This window comes from Heterocephalus glaber, unplaced genomic scaffold (genome assembly GCF_053883595.1).
Source record: "Heterocephalus glaber isolate CG9 unplaced genomic scaffold, H.glaber_assembly_v1.0 deba00001773, whole genome shotgun sequence".
Classification (NCBI taxonomy): domain Eukaryota; kingdom Metazoa; phylum Chordata; class Mammalia; order Rodentia; family Bathyergidae; genus Heterocephalus; species Heterocephalus glaber.
In genome coordinates, this window is record NW_028258463.1 from 8254115 (window position 1) to 8272081 (window position 17967).

General features: G+C 52.4%; 1 protein-coding gene across 4 annotated transcripts; it reads left to right on the forward strand.

The window, feature by feature from the left end:
* Positions 1–9474: 9474 nt before the first annotated feature.
* On the forward strand, positions 9475–17570 carry Copz2 (coat protein complex I subunit zeta 2). 4 transcript variants are annotated; one of them, XR_015447696.1, is made up of 9 exons: positions 9476–9638; positions 10154–10228; positions 12354–12435; positions 12837–12928; positions 13442–13497; positions 14533–14610; positions 14840–14891; positions 15354–15546; positions 17362–17570. XR_015447696.1 is itself a non-coding variant. In XM_004859580.2 (9 exons), the coding sequence occupies exons 1-9, from the start codon at positions 9528–9530 to the stop codon at positions 17407–17409; spliced, it is 633 nt and encodes a 210-aa protein (XP_004859637.1). In that variant the 5' UTR covers positions 9480–9527; the 3' UTR covers positions 17410–17570. The 4 variants fall into 4 exon arrangements, 3 of the variants coding, with proteins under 3 accessions (XP_087058299.1, XP_004859637.1, XP_004859638.1); XM_004859580.2 differs by having other exon boundaries at positions 9480–9638; positions 15508–15546; XM_004859581.2 differs by having other exon boundaries at positions 9480–9638; positions 10160–10228; positions 15508–15546.
* Positions 17571–17967: the final 397 nt, after the last annotated feature.

The window sequence follows — 17967 nt, forward strand, 5'->3', positions numbered from 1 at the left end:
TAATACTGAATCATTGAAGGGGAGCTATGTGTGTAGCTCGGTTATCGAGTGCTCGCCTACCATGCAAGAAGCAGCGCTGGAGCTGGGTGTGGTGGCACACCCCTGTAATCCCAGCACTCAGGAGGCAGAGGCAGGAGGACTGCCAAGTTTGAGGCCAGCCTGGGCTACATAGTGAGTTCCAGGCCAGCGAGACCCTATTTCAAAAAAGAAAAAAGCCTTGGGTTTCACCCTCAGCCCACCAAATAATAGTAATTGAAGGAGAAGTGAAGCGGAAGCTCAGTGAAAGCCAGGCACAGTGCACATGCCTGTGATCCAAGCGCTCAGGGGGCCTAGGCAGAAGGATCATGGGTTCAAGGCCAGCTCGAGCTACATAGCTGACCATGTGTCCAAAACAAAAGTCCCTGTTAAAATTACATGGCTAAATAAAAAGGCAGGGAGTGTAGCTCACCGCTAGCGTGCACTGTCCAACTCTCAGCTGAACCTCCGGAACACACACCCAGAAAGGAAAAGAATAGTTCCAAGCAAAAATTAAGTGCACCATGAAAGAGGTGTGGCTTTGGAGAACATGGCAAGTTACCAAGGAAATAAACCATTCAGCCACTAAATGAGTGAAACCATGAAGGTAAATAGTGGTACTGGTTAAGAAAGGTCAGAAAGCCAAGCAGGGGACTAGGGAGGAGCATGGCTAAAGCCTAGGACTTGGAGACCAGCCTGGCAAGCACCCATCTCAAATATTTATTTATTTTTCTTAAGCAGAATTTCACTATGTAGCCCAGGCTGGCCTCAAACTCGGGGGATCTTCCTCAGCCTCCCAAATTTGGGGATGACAGGAGTGTGATATCAAGCCCAGCTTCATCTCAAATATTAAAAAAAACAAAAACTTAAAACTAATAGGGGTTGCCAGGCTCTGGGTTCATTTCCCGGGACTTGGAGGAGGAAAAAATTGGTGCTGGGGAAGTAGCTCAATGGTAGAGCCCTTGCCAAGTATGTGTAGGGCCCTTGCTTTGGTCCCCAGCACTGCAAAAGTAAATGGAAGGAAAGAAAGAAAAACAAGGAGCAGTCGGGGTATTTACCTCAGTGGCACCACACCTGCCTCGAAAGCACAAGGTCCTGAGTTCCATCCCCGGTACCAAAGAAAAGAAGGGGAAATGTAAATGTGAGCGTTTATCTACCAAAGCAAGAGGGCTGGGAGAAAATATTTACAAACTCTAGAACTGAAAGACATCAAAGACTGACTGGAGTTGCAGCATTCAAATCCGGAGACTATTTTGAGAACCGGAGGAAATGAGATGATAAAAGACAAATTCTGTAGTCTAAATTTAATTGGAGGCCGGAGCGGGGAGGATAAGGAAGGTTAATCAGTTGACAGCTGCAAGTGAGACCAACAGAAAGTGTTTGTGTGGAAACCCTGATTTAAATCCCAGCATGGGTGACCACAGGCCCCACTTCGACTTCCTCTGGGGTGAACTCTCCAAGAGGTTAGCCCTGAAATCCAGGAGCAGTAACTGCTCCTCCCTGTAGACAGCCCCCTTATTCTTTGGGATTTTTTTTTTTTGGTACCAGGGATTGAACTCGGGTCCTTCGCTTGCGCAGCAGGCAGCGAAACCACTGAGCTAAATACCCCGCCCTAGCCCCCTTATTCTTAAGCTTTTCCTGCATCTCACTAACCTACCCCTCTTATTTTTTTTCCTTGAGAGGGTCTCACTATGTGGTACAGGCTGGCCTTGAACTCTCTTGTAGCCCAGGCTGGCTTTGAGCTCGTGGGGATCCTCCTGCCTCAGCCTCCTGAGTGCTGGGGTTATAGGTGTGTGTGCATAAACACAGACATGCCCTGTTTGCCCCTCTGATCTATAGCCAATCTACATGCTTTCCTCAAAACTTATAAAAGTGCTCATAGCTTTGGTCACCAGACATTTTGCCAAAGGCTATCTAGCCCTGCCACTGGTAGTTTCTAGAAACTTGTCTTAGCCCCTGGGCCTTCTTAGCCTGCTGTGTAATGCCTCAACAAACATTTTTATCTCAGCCATCCCTGGTCTCAAGAGTTTGGATTTAAAAGAGAGCATACTGAGAATGAGCACAGTGACACACACCTGTGATCTCAGAGCTATGAGAGGCTGAAGCAGGAGGATCCCAGATTCAGGCCCAGCCTGGGCAACTGAGGAATTAGTGAAGCAGGAGTTGGGATTCTATTAGGCAGTAAGGACAGGGCTCCAAAATGGAATGGGAAAGCCCAAAATGGAGTCGGCTGAGATGTAACCCTCCAAGGATCCTACACAAATATCTCTGGTGTACCATGGCCATCTGGGGCCTCCCCAGCATGGGATCAGCTGAGCCACCAGCTCAAGGGTGCATAGACCCTAAATGGGCACCCCATCAACCCTGCAGAGATTGGACCCTAAATATTTGCAGCTACAGCGTGGGTGGGCATGATGGTGCATGCCTGTCATCCCAGCACTCGGGAGGCTGAGGCAGGAGGATCACTGGGAGTTCAAGGCCAGCCTGGATTACATAGTGAGACCCTGTCTCAAATAAAATAAAACAAACAAACAACTAGTCCCCTATAGGATAAAGATCATATCGTTTACCCCACGGCCGAGCTCCCTTCTAAGCCCTTTCAGAGCCCCTAGAAAAGAGCCTTCTGGGGTGGACTGCTCAGGACACCCCCCCCAGCTAGCGAGAGCTTTGCTTCCTTATTTATATCTCTCATGCTGGGCCAAGGATTTAGCTCAGTGGTTTTGCCACCTGCTGCGCAAGCGCAAGGACCTGAGTTCAATCCCAGTACCAAAAAAACAAAAACAAAAACAAAAATATATCTCTCATGCTCTTGCTTATCTTTTAAATATGTTTGCGTGCCACTGCCTCCTCCAGGACATGACCCTGGGATCCCAGTAACATCAGCAATTTAGTAGCCGTGCGTGGTGGCGCACACCTCTGATCCCAGCACTTGGGAGGCTGAGGCCAGAGGATTGCCTTCGAGTTCGAGGCCACCCTGGGCTACACAGTGAGTTCAAGGCCAGCCTGAACTAATAATGAGACCCTGTCTCAAAAAAAACAAAAGATCAACAATTTAATAAGACCTTGTCTCAAAATTTAAAATAAAATTAGTAGGGCTGGGATATAGTTCAGTATAACCTGGATTCAAAGCCTAGTACCAAAAAACCCCACAGTGGTTATTGGTTTTGTGGCACTGGGAACTGAACCCAGGCCTATATCCCTGGCCCATGTTGTTGTTTTTTTAAAAAAAAACAGGGTCTCCCTGTGTCACTGGGCATGAATTTGCAATCCTCCTGCCTCACCCTCCCAGATGCTAGGATTACAGACATGCGCCACCATACCCAGCCAGAGAAGTTCATTTGTTTCCCAAAGTATCCCCTGCCTTTTTGGTGCTTGGGACTGAACCCAGAGCCTCCAAATATCTTTTGAATTCCCCACCAAGGCATCAGTTGCACTGGATAGGAAATAAAATCATGCTAGGCAAAGTGGCACCTGCCTGGAATCCCAGCACTCGCCACGATTTCCAGGCCAGCCTGGGCTACATAGTGAGTTCAAAGCCACCTTGAACTATATAATGAGACCCTGTCTCAAAAACAAAAACAAGAAATAAAGTCACATGGTGCAGAGAGGACTAACATGAAATCAAGTAAATATTCACTGATATAAAATAAGGCCACTGTAGGAAGACTCTAAGTATAGACAATCTCAATTTTGCGTTCTAATTTTTGCGTGTGCATGTGTTTGTGTGTGTGTGTGTTTAGAGACAGTATCTCAATATGTAGTGCAGGCTGACCTCGAACTCACAGCGCTCTTCCTGCCTCAGCCTGCGGAGTGCTGGGACCACAGGCGTAGCCAGCACACCTGGCTTCGTTTGCCTTTTTCTTACTACATGTTTGCAATACACAGACTCCCTTCGCCGAGGGTGTTTGGTACACGCACAGGAGGACGATCTTATTCTGAACACCAGGTGCTAGGCCTGGAAGGGTGTGGACGCCCCAGGTTTCCCCGGGGTGGGGTGCGCAGACTGAGGACCCCCTCCTTTCCGCAAAAGCCCAGGTCAAGCCGGCGCAGGTACAGCCTCCTTCCCCTAACCTGCTGTTGAACCTTGCCAGATCCCGGGAGTGTCCTCCTTCCCCCAAGCCACCCTCCTCCCTTTGGCGCCTGGGACAGCTGTTAATAGGACCATTACCCAAGAAGCAAAGGAAAGATCCCATGCCGATGCGTCATCCTCCTCGGTATATCCATTAAATCACTGGGAAAAGCCAGCGCATGCGCGGCTCCCCGGGGAGAGGCCGACCTCTGCCAGCAGCAAGCCCGGCCCTGCCCTTTCCACTCCTGGCTGCGCGGAGAGAAAGCGTGGGAAGCCAGGAAGAGGGTTGGCTCTGATCAGGGATTGAGGGTCAAGAAAGAGCCAGCTTGCTATAAAGCACACTGAGCCGGGCGTGGTGGAGCACGTCTGTTATAGCAGCACTTGGGAGGCTGAGGCAGGAGGATTCCGGGAGTTTGAGGCCACCCTGGGCTACACAGTGAGTTCAAGGCCAGGCTGAATAGCATATAGAGACCCTCTCAAAAACAAAGAAACAAACCAAGAAAACACCCTATAAAGCACACGCTGAAATCCCGGATCCTGGGGACATGTGTGGAGCCAGGCTCAGCAGTGAGGAAAGCTACTGCTTCTAGCAGCAGGCACAGGTGTGCTATTCTCCCTGGAGGTTGCCACCTGCCAGGAAACCCCCAGAGAAGGGGCTGTGGGAGCCCAGACTGGCTGGGCCTCAGATTTCTTCTGGAATAGTGGAAATTGCTTTTTTCCCTAAGGGAAAAGCCAATCACTCTGCCATTCCAGTTGGCCATTAATTTTCCCCTCCTCCTTTTTTTTGTTACTGGTAATCGAACTCAGGACCTTGTACTTGCCAGGCAGGCGTGGCGCCACTGAGCTACATCCCCGGCAATTTTCTTTCTTTAAAAATCAAATTTTTTTTACTTTGTGCCAGGCACTGTTTTTAAGGTTTTAATTCATGGTCACTCAGTGATGCAGCACAATGATAGAAATACTATTGCCAGCTTCTTGTGCAGATAAGAAAACTAAAACATAGGGTGTGAATAATTTGCCAAATATCACACAGTCCTCAAATGGCACAGCCAAGATTTGAAGTCTTAAAGTTCACAAAGCTCACAACCACGACCCTCCAGTGCTAATCTGCAAATAGTGCCTTAGAACAGGATTCAAGAGGAGGAGACGTGTCCGCTGATTGGCACGAAGGCTGTGGTAGATCGCTGTACAAAATGTATCCAAAGAACGGCTCCTCTGCTTCACACTGCCTTCCTTCCCACGTTGAATCTGAGCTCTATAATGAGAGGCTGGGACCAATACAATGTAGCAACTTTCTGGGACTTCAAGCCCGGGCCAACTGCCTTCCAAGAAGTCCAGACAGAAAAATGTTTCACGATGTTGCTCAGCTACATATTTCTCACTCTCCAACCCCATCAGATCTAAGAGAATGGGTTCCATCACTGCCTGAGATTTCCTTTTCACAGCCCTTCTGAGAGATTCTAGGATTACATCCCGTCGGTATTAAATGCTAGCGCATCATGCAGGGAAATCAATTCATTTCCCAGCTAATCGGTACATCTGGCCCCTTTCTTCCATGGTAAACATCATTAGCAAGCTTGTTACCATTAAACCATCAAAGAAGCGAGGCTCTCCTGGCAGGCAGCCTCTTCCCAAGCACCACTACCACCCTGTTTTAGAAAATTGCTAGGGCCGGGATTTAGCTCAGTGGTTCTGCCGCCTATTTCGCTAAGCGCAAGGACCGGAGTTCTATCCCCGGTACCAAAAAAATAATAATAATAATAACGAATATATTTGGGCGGGGGATTTAGCTCAGTGGTTTTGCTGCCTGCTGTGCAAGCGCAAGGACCTGAGTTCTATCCCCGGTACCAAAAAATAAAAAATAAATAAAATAGAAGATTGCTTCTCGCTGTGTAGTCCCGGCTGGCCTTGAACACTCCTGCCTTCTTTCTCAATTCTAAAACGCTATCTCCCTCAAACCTGTACAGTGTTCAGGCCTCATTGTTCATTCATCCCTTTGTGTGACATGTTTTGGAGCTGAGTTCAGCTGCCCTATAATGTCCTGCTTTGTTGCTCCAGACAACATTAGGTAATTTTCTTTGTTAAGCTCTCTGTGCTGCATGTCCCAGTTGGGCAGGTGCCACTGTGAGAGTGGGTGTTTTATCTCGGCTGGATTTTTAAAACACCGGTTAGATCACTTACCACCCTGAGCTAATTGAAGACAACGATATAGTATATATCTATCCTCCCCCATACTAGGGATTGAACCCAGGGAGTGCTGAGCTACATCTCCAGCCCCTTTTTATTTTATTTTGAGACAGGGTCTTGTTAAGTCACTAAGTTCCCCAGGCTGGCCTTGGCTTGCCACCCTCCTACCTCGGCCTCCCAAGCTGCTGGGACTACAGGCCTGCACCACTGTGCCCGTTCTATTCACAAGCCTTAAAACTCAGAGCACCTCCTGGTCACACACATCTCCTGATCCTGATACCCTACCAGGAAGGCTGAAGAGGTGGGGACCCAACAAGGACAGACACTGACACCCCAGGGCAGAAACACCGTGCACAGCAGGAGGGTGGCCCAGGACAGGGTGTGGCCTCCTTGAAGTCCCCAGGTCTACAGGAGGACCCACCCCAAGCGGAGCACAGGCTCCAGCCCTGCCCCACTGTGCAACCCCTCCCCCCGGAGTGGGGCGGGGCACTGGGCACTGGGCACTGGGTGGTATCTGCTTTTCATATCCACCCATGTTGTCCTCTATCCTGGTGGAGCCCATTCCACTGCACCTTCGAACTTCTCCAGCGCTGCCCAACAAATGAGCCTGGAAAGTCCTGGTGGGGTGATACTGTCGCGTTTACCTGGGACCCCCCTGAAAGGTGCAGTTCAGGCTGGGGGACCAAGGAGGGAGCACAATCTCAGGTCCCTGATGAGAGAGTTTGTTTTTTTGTTTTTGTTTTGAAACAGGGTCTCACTATGTAGCCCAGGCTGGCCTGGAACTCCTGGTGATCCTCCTGCCTCAGCCTCCTGAGTGCTGGAATTACAAACCAAGGACTACCATGCCTGGCTCTACCATTGCTGTGTCCTATCCCCTGCATTCCTGGCTCCCATTCCATGCTGGGGATAGAGCCCTGGGCCTGGCGCCAGCCAGGAAAGCGCTCTACCATTAACTCCCAGCCCCCACCCCCTGCTTTCTTTTTCTTTTTTTATTGAAGTGTATTGGTACATTGTAGGTCTACATTATGATCACATTCATCATTGGGACTTTGTACCTTTACAAGATATATCTTGGTTCTTTTTTTTCCCATTCCCCTTCCCTCCCTTCAACCCCTCTACTTCTCCCTATTTACATAAGTTTTGGGGTTTTTTTTCCTTTTCATTTTTTTCTTTCCCTTTTTTCCTTTCCCCTGGCCCCCACAGTTCCCCTTCCCCTTTGAACATTTTCTTCCTATTTCACAATATCTATTATACATTTTGGTCCACATTTACATTTTCAGTTTCTCACACCAGAAAAACAATTCGGTATTTACACATGTGTGTCCTGTTTATTTCACTTATGAGTATGGCCTCAAGGTGCATCACACTCAGCCACCTCATCTTTTAGTATATGTGCTGCCAAAGCGAGCACAGCCACCTCATCTTTGAAAAAGGAGCCAAACACCCTCACTGGAGGAAAGACAGCCTCTTTAATAAATGATGCTGGAAAAACTGGGTCTCAACCTGCCAAAGATTAAAACTAGACCCATATCTTTCACTTTGCACTAAACTAAAAGTGAAATGGATCAAAGATCTAAATATTAAAACAAACACTAAGCCTGCTGGAAGAGTTTAGGTAGAGCTCTTGAAGACATTGGCATAGGAAAAGACTTTACGAGCAAAACCTCAGTCACCTGGAACTAGCACAAAGAATCAACAACTGGGATCTCATCTGATTAAAAAGCTTTTGGACAGCAAGAGAAACCACCAACAGAGTGAAGAGACAACCCACAGCATGGGAAAAATTTACCAGCTATTCCTCAAAGGACTACTATCTAGAATATAAAAAGAACTTTAAAAAATCAGACGCCTCAAATTTAAAGACCCAATCCAAAAATGGGCATCTGAAATGAACAGGCATTTCTCAGATGAAGAAGTAGAAACAGCAAATAAACATGAAAAAATGTTCAACATCACTGGTCATTCGAGAGATGCAAATGAAAACAATGCTGAGATTCCACCTCACTTTAGAAAGAATAGAATGGCTGTTATCAAGAAATCAGCCCAAAAAGAGAAAAAAATCTTCTGTGGGAGAAAGGAACCCTTCTCCATTGTTGGTAGGAGTGCAGACTGGTACAACCACTGTGGAAATCAGTGTGGAGATTCCTCAAAAAACTGGGATTAGCCAAGAATTTAGCTCAGTGGTTCCACCGCCTGCCTCGAAAACACAAGGTCCTGAGTTCAATCGCCAGTATAAAGAAGAAAAGGAGTACTACTCAGCCACAAAGAAAGATAAACTAGAGACATTTATAGCTAAATGCTTTATTTTTCTTATCACCAACTCACATATCATTTTTACCCATTTATTGGTACATTGTTTTGCACAGAAATGCATGCACATGTGCACACAAATCTTTTTTTTTTTTTTGGTACCGGGAATCAAACTTGGGTCCTTGCGCTTTCGAGGCAGGTAGCGACACCACTGAACTAAATTCCCGGCCCTGCACACAAATCTTCAGAAAAAAGGTTTTGTTTGCTCTACAGTTGTATCCCACTGGCCATAAAAGTACCTGGTACATGGGCGCCGGGGATTTAGCTCAGTGGTTCCAGCGCCTGCCTTACAAGCGCAAGGATCCGAGTTCGATCCCCGATACCAAAAAAAAAAGTACCTGGTACATAGTAAGCACTCAATAAATATTTGTACAGCAAGTAAAATATGGTTCGATTGATAAATACATTTTAGTAATTGTTATGTAAAATAGGTGTTATCTGGCCAGTTTAGGCTCACACCTGTAATCCCAAGCACTCTGGGAGGCTGAGGCAAGAGGATGCCAAGTTTAAACCCAGCCTGGACAATTTAGATGCTGTCTCAAAAAAACAAAATAAAATCTTAAAAAACTATTGAGTGTGAACCATCTCGAAAAAGTCACACAAAGTCCCCACCAAGGAGAGAACAAGTTTGTTTCTGCCCACCAAAGTGGGCTTCCCCTATCTGGGACACGGATGCCAAGGAAAGCCACAGGCTGGAGAGGAGGCAGGAGGAGAGGGCGATCCTGCGGCCACCGGGGAGTGCGCAGCCTTCGCAAAGGAGAGCCACAAGCTCGAGGGACGGGGCGGAGAGCCCGGGGGCGGGGCGGAGAAGCGGGGGCGGGGCCAAGAGAACCCGGGGGGCGGGCGGGGCAGAGAGCGCGGGGGCGGGGCGGAGAGCGCAGGGGCGGGGCGGAGAGGACGGGACGGGACGGGACGGGGCGGTGCTGTCAGCCAGGCGGCCCGCGGAATGCAGCGACCTGAAGCCTGGCCACGTCCGCACCCGGGGGATGGGGCGGCGGGAACCCAGGCCCGGATCCCGGCGCCTCCCGCCCAAGCCGGGGAGCCCTCGGGGCTGCGGGTACGCGGCGACGGCGCGGGTCTCGGGCGGCGGGGCCCCGGGGACCGTGAGCCGGGAGGGGGCGGCCGACTCCCAGCTGGCGCCCGCGATAGGAACTTTGTGCCACCGCTGCCCAGTCGGGGAGGGGGCCAGGCCGGGAGGGGAGCAAAGTTTGTCCCGCGTGGCTGAAGTTCTGGGGAGCTCGGAGCCGGGGTGGGGGCCGTTCCGCCGGGAAGGGAGCGGCGAGTCGGCCTGCGGAGCGCCTGTCTCCCGTGGTGACTGTCGCGCTCCTGGGGCCCCGGACCCGCTGCACGGAGGAGGCCGGCGCCTGTCCCCCCCGGCCCAGGTTCTGTGATACACTCAGACTCGGACTCTGGAGCAGTCAGTGCATGACAGAACTTGGGCCGGGAGGACGTTCCGCACCCACGGGCCTGCAGGGACGTCTACCTGGGCGTGGAGTGGGCCGTGGAGTTGGCCATGTGGACCAGGCTGGGTCCCCTGGAGTTAGGGCGAAGCCAAGCTCTCCTCCCGGTCAGTTGCAGGAACCCTCCCTGTACACCATCAAGGCCGTGTTCATCCTCGATAATGACGGACGCCGACTGCTGGCCAAGGTAACCCCCACACCGAGCCACCCCGAGGACAGAGGACAGAGCCGCAGCCCCAAGAGAGAGGTCACCTCAGACCCCCAGCCGACTCCTCTGGGGTCTCTGACACACAGCAGCCCAGCTTAGATCTCTGGCTGCCCGCCTTGTCCAGCAGCACCTCCTGTTTCTGCTCATGCTCCCCAACGTGAAGGGTCACCTCCCCATCCTCCCACTGGGCAGCGGCGGTGGCCTGGGTCCCAGGAGTCCTGGCTAAACAAGAGACTCTTAAGCTCTATAACTTGGTGACCATGAGGATAGAGAGCCAGGATTTAGAACCGGATGGGATTTTACAGAGCATATAATCCAACTCACTAATTTTACAGGTGCAGAAGATACAGCATAGAGTTGCTAAGTGCATCGCCTGAGGTTCCAATGTTATTATCATAACTCAAGATTTGTTTTTTCCAGTGCTGGGCTATAGCTCAGTGGGAAGGCCCTAGGCTAAATCCCCAGGGATTTTGATCTTTTATGTTTTGAGACAAGATCTCCCTGATTCATTGAGCTGCCCAGGCTGGTCTTGAACGTTTTTTATTTTTATTTTTTGGTACCCGGGATTGAACTTGGGTCCTTGGCTTGGGAGGCAGGCGGTGGAACCACTGAGCTAAATCCCTGGCCCTGGTCTTGAACTTTTGATCCTCCTGCCTCAGCCTCCCAGAGCACCAGGATCACAGGTGTGCACCACCAGGCTTCAAGATTTTGACTTGAAGCTCAGAGTGATTCTCATGGTGCCATTCAATTACCTGGTTTCAATCCTAACAAACATGGCCTGTGTGAACCAAACCAGGATAATCCCAAACTAAATTTCTTACATCTGCAGATCACTGTGACAGAGCTAAAGCATCTAAATTAATGAGGTGAACTGTCGATGCTTTTCGTTTGTTTGGGCCTGAAACTTTTTTGTTTCTATAACATTCAAACGAACTTGTTTGCCCTGGCAGGGGCCAGCAGGAAGACTGCTCATTTGCCTGCAGGTCAAGTGCTAAGTGGCAAAATCCCCCTCCAGAAACATGAAAGGTGAGCTGGCCACACCTTGGCCTGGCAGAGGGCCAGGGCGGATTGGCGATGCCAAAGCTGCCCAGGGCTCTGCGCCGAAGGACCCATGCAGTTAGATTAAGAAGCTGAGTCAGGAGAGAGGCTTTCCAAACCCAAACAGAAAAGCACTGATCTCCTCATGGATTTTGTGCCAGGGACATCTCTATAGATACTGAATCCTCACCATAGGCCTGTTGGAAGCCAGACTGTCCTGGGTATAGAGCCCCAGCTGTGGTCCCTGCCACTGTGAAATGTGGGGAAGACCTCCAACTTCTTCACACCCAGATTAATCATCAGGCCAACAGCTGCCCTTATGACAGTTACCGTTTAGAGAGGGCTCATGGCTTTGCTGTGTCTCCTGTGGGATGGCTGGTGTGGAACCAGTGTAAATGAAGCTCGGTGTGTGGCACATGCCTGTGATTCCAGCACTTGGGAGGCTGAGGCAGGAGGATCGCTGTGATTTTGAGGCCAGCCTGGGCTACATAGTGAGTTCAAGGCCAGGCTGAACTACACAGCAAGGCCTTGTCTCAAAAAGAATGAATAAGAAGGGTTGGGGATGTAGCTCAGTGCTCCCAATCCCCAGTGCTGCAAAAGGAAGAGAAGAAAAAGGAGGAGGAGGAGGAGGGGTCGGGGGAGAAAGCACTAAAGCAGCCTTGCTAGTAAAGATTTTGAGGGCTGGGGACTTAGCTCAGTGGTGCCACGGCCTGCCTCACAAGCACAAGGTCCTAAATTCAATCCCTGCTACCAAAATAAACAAACAAAAAGTTTGTGAAAGAGCCAGCCGTGGTGGTACACTTTTGTAATCCTGGTAGTCGGAGGCTGAGGCAGGAGGATCGCCATCAGTTCACAGCCAGCCTGGGCCACAAAGTTAAGTTCAAGGCCAGCCTGAACTACACAGCAAGACCCTGTCTCAGAAAACAAAACAAAACAAAAATTTGTAAAGGAGAGATGGGGCAGAGCAGGGCACCAGGGTCCTTCATGAGCCTCACCCACTCTTCCCACCTGGGAGGAGCTCTGGCCTGAAGGATGGCCATGGCTTCTTCATCTTCTCCCCTCACAGTATTACGATGACACGTTCCCCTCCTCTAAGGAGCAGGTGATCTTTGAGAAAAACGTCTTCAACAAGACCAGCCGAACCGATAGTATGTATCTGCCTCTTTCTCTTCCTGAACTCTGAGACAGACGCCCTCCTTTATCACCATCTGGACACATCTGTCTGCGCAGCCTCCACACCCACAGCTATTCCTTTCTCTCTGAGGCTGCCTGTGCTCTCCTTCGACCTTCATCCGGGAACCTTCCCTGCCTGTCGCCTCCCCCTGCCCAGCACAGCCAGACCCCTCCTGGCTGAGGAGGTCACCTGTGGGTGGCCCGGGTCCAGAGCACTGTTCTGTCCTCCACATGAGGCCACCTGCAGAAACGGAGGGTTGGGTGACTGAGTAGCCCATCCGAGCATCCCCAGCACTGGCCTTTCAAGGGACAGGCAGGAGGGTTCAGGCTGGCTCCAGGCAGTGGTGGCCAGAGCTAAGAGTCCCCCCACTTTTAGGTGAGATCGCGTTTTTAGGGGGCATGACCATCGTCTACAAGAGCAGCATGGACCTCTTCCTGTATGTGGTCGGCTCCTCTCAGGAGAACGAGGTGAGCTCACGAGGACGGGGAACAGAGGGGCTGGCATGGGGAGTGGGATGCAGTGGGTTCTGGGCAGTCATGGTACCCCTGCTCTGAGTGGGGAGAGCTTTCTGGGACAATGTGTGTCCATGACACCCTTTTGGATCCTGGGGAACTGGAAGTGAAGTCACCACACCCTCTGCAGGGAGCCATAGATTCTTGTTTTGTTTTGTTTTGTTTGAGAAAGGATCTCACTATGTAGCCAGGCTGGCCTGGAACTCACAGTGATCCTCCTGCCTCAGCCTCCTGAGTGTTAGAGTAACAGGCATGCGCCACCATTCCTGGGTTTGATTTTTCCTTAATGTAACTAGAAAAGGAGACACTCAGGATCCCGCCAGTCCAGACCCCCTGAAATTCCCTTTCAGGTCAAAATGCAGTCGCCTCCAGTGCATCTCTTGTGAATCGGGAGGCTGGGACTGCAGCCCACGAGGTGGCCGAGGGCTCCCAGGCCTCGGAGCCTCAGCTGCCTGTCTTCCTTTCCAGCTGATTCTCATGTCTGTCCTCATCTGCCTGTTTGAGTCCTTGAGCCACATCCTAAGGTGAGTGATGTGCTCTGCCCTTCAGGGCCCAGCCCAACGCCCCTCTCCCTGCAGTCCTGAGGGCCCCACCAGCCCGGACAGAAGCCCCCAGGCCCTGCCCTTTACAGACTCCATGAGGCAGAGCAGAGCAGAGCTGCCTGCAGGTATGGTCAGCAGGCCAGGCTCTGGATGCCCCCTGAGTTGCCCGAGGTCAATCTATTACTATAGCAGAGATCCCAACACAGGTGGGTTTTTTTTTTTTTTCCGTACCGAGGATCGAACTCAGGACCTTACGCTTGCCTGGCAGATACGGGGCTACTGAGCTATATCCCCGGCCCAGGTTGTTTTTCTTTTTTGTGGTACTGAGGATCAAACCCAGGGTCTTCACATTGCTCTACATCCCCAACCCTTTTTATGTTTCACTTTGAGACAAGGTCTTGCTAAGTTGTTAAATTGCCCAGGCTGGGCTCGAACTTGCAGTCCTCCTGCCTCAGATACAGGTGTGTATTTTTGTTGCTGCTGTTGTTTTTTGTGAGGTTTTTTTGGTTTGTTTGTTTTTGAGACAGAATTTTGCTATCTAGTTCAAGCTGGCCTCTTACTCACAATGTAGCCCAGGCTGGTCTTGAATTCCTGGTGATCCCTCTGCCTCAGCCTCCCTCGTGCTGGGATCACAGACGTGTGCCACCACACCCAGCAAACTCAGGGTTATTGACTAGAAGCTCTTCCCAGCATCCTCATTCTGTTATCTCATCTCTGGCCCGGCGACTACAGCCTGGGCAAAGCAACCTGGGATAATCCAGAACTAGATGTGCACCAGCCCTAGGATTGCCCACAGCAGGGCTGTGGCATCCGAACCAACTATGAGATGCCTTTGGGGTCCCAGGTAGGTGGTGTTGCCACAGTGAGGGAGGCTGGGCACAGTGGGGTCCGGGAAGAGCAGGCTCCGCCCTGCTGCGTGTGTCGGGGAGAGAGTCAGGGTCGCCTCGCCCAGCCAGCACGGTTCCAGTTCCGGTTCCTGTTCTGGCCACGGGGGCTCAGGCGCTGCGTCTGTGGCAGGAGGAACGTGGAGAAGCGCTGGCTGCTGGAGAACCTGGATGGAGCCTTCCTGGTGCTGGATGAGATTGTGGATGGCGGGTGAGTGGGGATCCGTTTCCCGGTTTTTCCCTGGTGATGAGCAAGCTCGTGGACCACTGGGTGAAGTGCTGGAGAAGCAGAGCTGGGGCCCTGTTGGGGGTGACTTGGGACGGGGTCCTGGATGGGAGATGGCTCAGTCACACTGAAGAGAGGGCTGCAGTGAGGGCGGCCGGTGAGTCCGGGGAGACCAAGTTGCTGATTTTCCTCCGGGTTCTTCGCCAACTTGCAGTGTGATCCTGGAGAGTGACCCCCAGCAAGTGGTCCAGAAGGTGAATTTTAGGGTGAGTCTTCTGGCCTCCCCCCACCTTCTCAAGCTGCCCTCCGGTCCTCCACCTCCCGTCCTCTTGGCAGGCACTGCAGGGCCCAGGTGGTAGAAACCCAAGCTCTAGCTGGGCATGCTGGCAAACACCTGTCATCCCAGCACTTGGGGAGCTGAGGCAGGAGGATCGCTTGGAGTTCAAAGCCAGCCTGGGCTACATAGCGAGACCCTGTCTCAAAAAACCGAAAAGAGACCTTCTTGTCCTCTCTCGCCTGCAGGATCCCAACCCCTCCCCATCTTCCCTGGCAGGAAGTATGGACCAGAAATAAGTCCATCCTCAGAAAGGTTCCACAAGGCTGTCTTGGCCTTGAGCCTGCAGCTTGGGGTGCAGTAGAGCCCTTGTTTGTTGGGGCTTCTTGCCTCTGGAAGAGCCCTTTCCTCTCATCTTTATTTCCTTCGCCCCTTGGGTCTCCGTGCTCCACAGACAGGTCCCGGGCTCCTGGCATCCACAGCTTGGCCTGCAGGACTTCTTCGGACCCAGGACACAGCAGAGGTTCCGGACCTCCAGAACTGCTGCAGCCCCAGCCCCCGCCCACTCCTCCCCTCACTGACCCCCCTTTGACTCTGCCTCCCTGCAGGTGGATGACAGCGGCCTGGTGGAGCAGAGTGTGGCACAGGTAGGCCCCTGAGTCCATCTGTCTTGGCCAGGTACGGCCTGTCCTGGCAGGGAAGGGGCGAGGTGGTGCCAGGCCATCACCTGGGAAGATACAGGCACCACCTGCTCTCCAGGTGGGCACCAGGGCGCTGCTGGGTGAATGGGCTTGTGTCACTGGCTACCTCAGCTCCTGGTTAGTTGGACTGGACTCGGAATGAGCAACCTGCCTTTTGTTTTGTTTTGTTTTGAAGGTGGTCTCATTATGCTGCCCAGCAGCCTTGAACTCCTGGGCTCCAGTGATTTTCCTGCCCCAGCCTCCTGAGGCAGCTGGGACTACCCACTGCACACAGCTTTGTTAGTGCCATCCTAGGCTGGTCGTGGTGGCACAGGCCTGTAATTCCAGCACTCAGGAGGCTGAGGCAGGAAGACTGCAAATTCACGGGCAGCCTGGGCAACATAGGGAGACCCTGTTTCAAAATGAAATAAAAGTAAAAAGGCCTAGGGATGGTGCTCAGCATTCTCCAGGTTCAGTATCTTGTACTGCAAAAAACAAGCCCAAGACTGAGGATTTAGCTCAGTGGTTCCGCTGCCTGCCTTGCAAGCAGAAGGATCCGAGTTTGATCCCCGGTACCAGAAAACAAAAACAAGCCCAAACCATGACAGGGTCTAACTTTCCCACTCGGCCCCAAGTGGCCCAGCTGAGTGACCTGGCTGGCACTCTGTATAGTCCTGCTGGGGTGCACGAACGATGTGTGCTGGGGCGGGCTCCAGACTGTGGCCAGATCCGCTCCCAGGCTGCATGGGCTTCCATCAGGCCACCTGCCCTCCCCTCTGTCCACCCGCAGGTCTCTCTGCTCAGACTAACCCTGCTTCTCTGGAGCCCCACACCCGGCACTAACTCCTCTTCCTCCTTTGGTCGCTCTGCTGAGGGTGGCCCAGGACAGCTGGTGGGTACCCACTTTCTGCACTGCCCTCTGCTTCCGCACGTACCCTTATGCCCTCCGGGGGTGAAAGCAGCTACAAGGCCATTTTCAGGGTGGAAAGCAGTTGGGAGGCCACTGAACAGAACAAGTAAGAACAGAAGTGCTGGCGGGTGTGGTGGCACACTTGGGAAGCTGAAGCAGGAGGGTCGCTAAGAGTAGGAGGCCACCCTGGGCTACACAGTGAGTTCAAGACTACATAGTGTGACCCTGTCTCAAAAAAAAAAACCCGAAAAAAAAACCCCAAATTGGGCCAGGGATGTAGCTCAGTGGCACCTTGCAAGGTCCTGAGTTCGATCCCCGGTACTGGAAAAAAATGTATAAATAAACAGGAAGCTACTGTTAGCAGTGAATGGAGAATAAAAATGAGAAAGATTCCCCTAGGAAAGCGGAGGAGCCTCCTGTCCCCAAGAAAGGAAGGGACATCAACACTGTGGGCACCCTCTTCTGTGCTGGGGACAGTTCATCTAATTCTCTTGCCCACCCCGGCTGTTGGCACTTGGGCAGGTTGGGCTGGGATGCTTCGGACACGGTGCCAGCCTGGCCCAGGGCCCCTGAGGTCCTGCGTGTCTGGACACAAGCAGGGTCGGGCCGAACCCGCCCCCTGCGTGCGCGTGGCACCGTGGGCAGGGATCCGCGGAGCAATGCCAGGGCTGCAAATACAGGAACCAGAGAGCTGGGCGCGCTCAACCCTTCCTGTCCGCTGCAGGCCTGGGCTCCTCCAAGCCGGCAGAGATGCGCTGCTGCCACCTAGTGGCCGAGGGTTGCAGGCCCGCCGAGGGACCCGGGGCATCTCACAGCCAGTAAAGCTGTTTGCCGTCTCCCCAACTTTCTCTCCACCTCCTACACCACCCCAGGTTCTGCAATCCGCCAAGGAACAAATTAAGTGGTCGCTACTAAAATGAAGGCAACCCTAGCCGAAGTCCGAAGACCTCAAGAGACGAGAAGCCCCTCCGTGCGCTGTCCCTCTTCCCAACGCCCTGGCCCACCGGGGAACCCCGGGGACCAGCTGAGCTGCCCTCCCTGGCGTCCTGGCTCCTAATAAACCAGCTTTGTCTCCCGCCAAGGGTCTCCTCCTTTCTCGCCCTGAGGGTAGTGTGTTCAGACAGGGGCTTCAGCGCCACATCCGGTGCCACGCAGGCGCGTCCCTCCTGTGGCTGTGAGCTTGGGGACAGGGCGAGTCAAGGACTGTCACAGTAGGGCTGCGACACGGATACCACGGGCCGTGTGGTGGGGCGCCCGTGTGTGTGTGTGACACGGTAGTCTCCGTGGCGGGAGCGGCTGGCCATCCCCGTCCCAGAACCTACGGCTTCTCCATCTCTCGGGGGCACGCATTTCCTGCGTCCCTGTACCGGACCCCAGAGCTGATCTTAGGTTGTGTCCCTGGACCTCACATTTTCCCCGGCCCCTGCCCCTCCCCTCGCAGGCGCCCTGCACGACAAGAAGCCCCGCCCCAGGGCAGC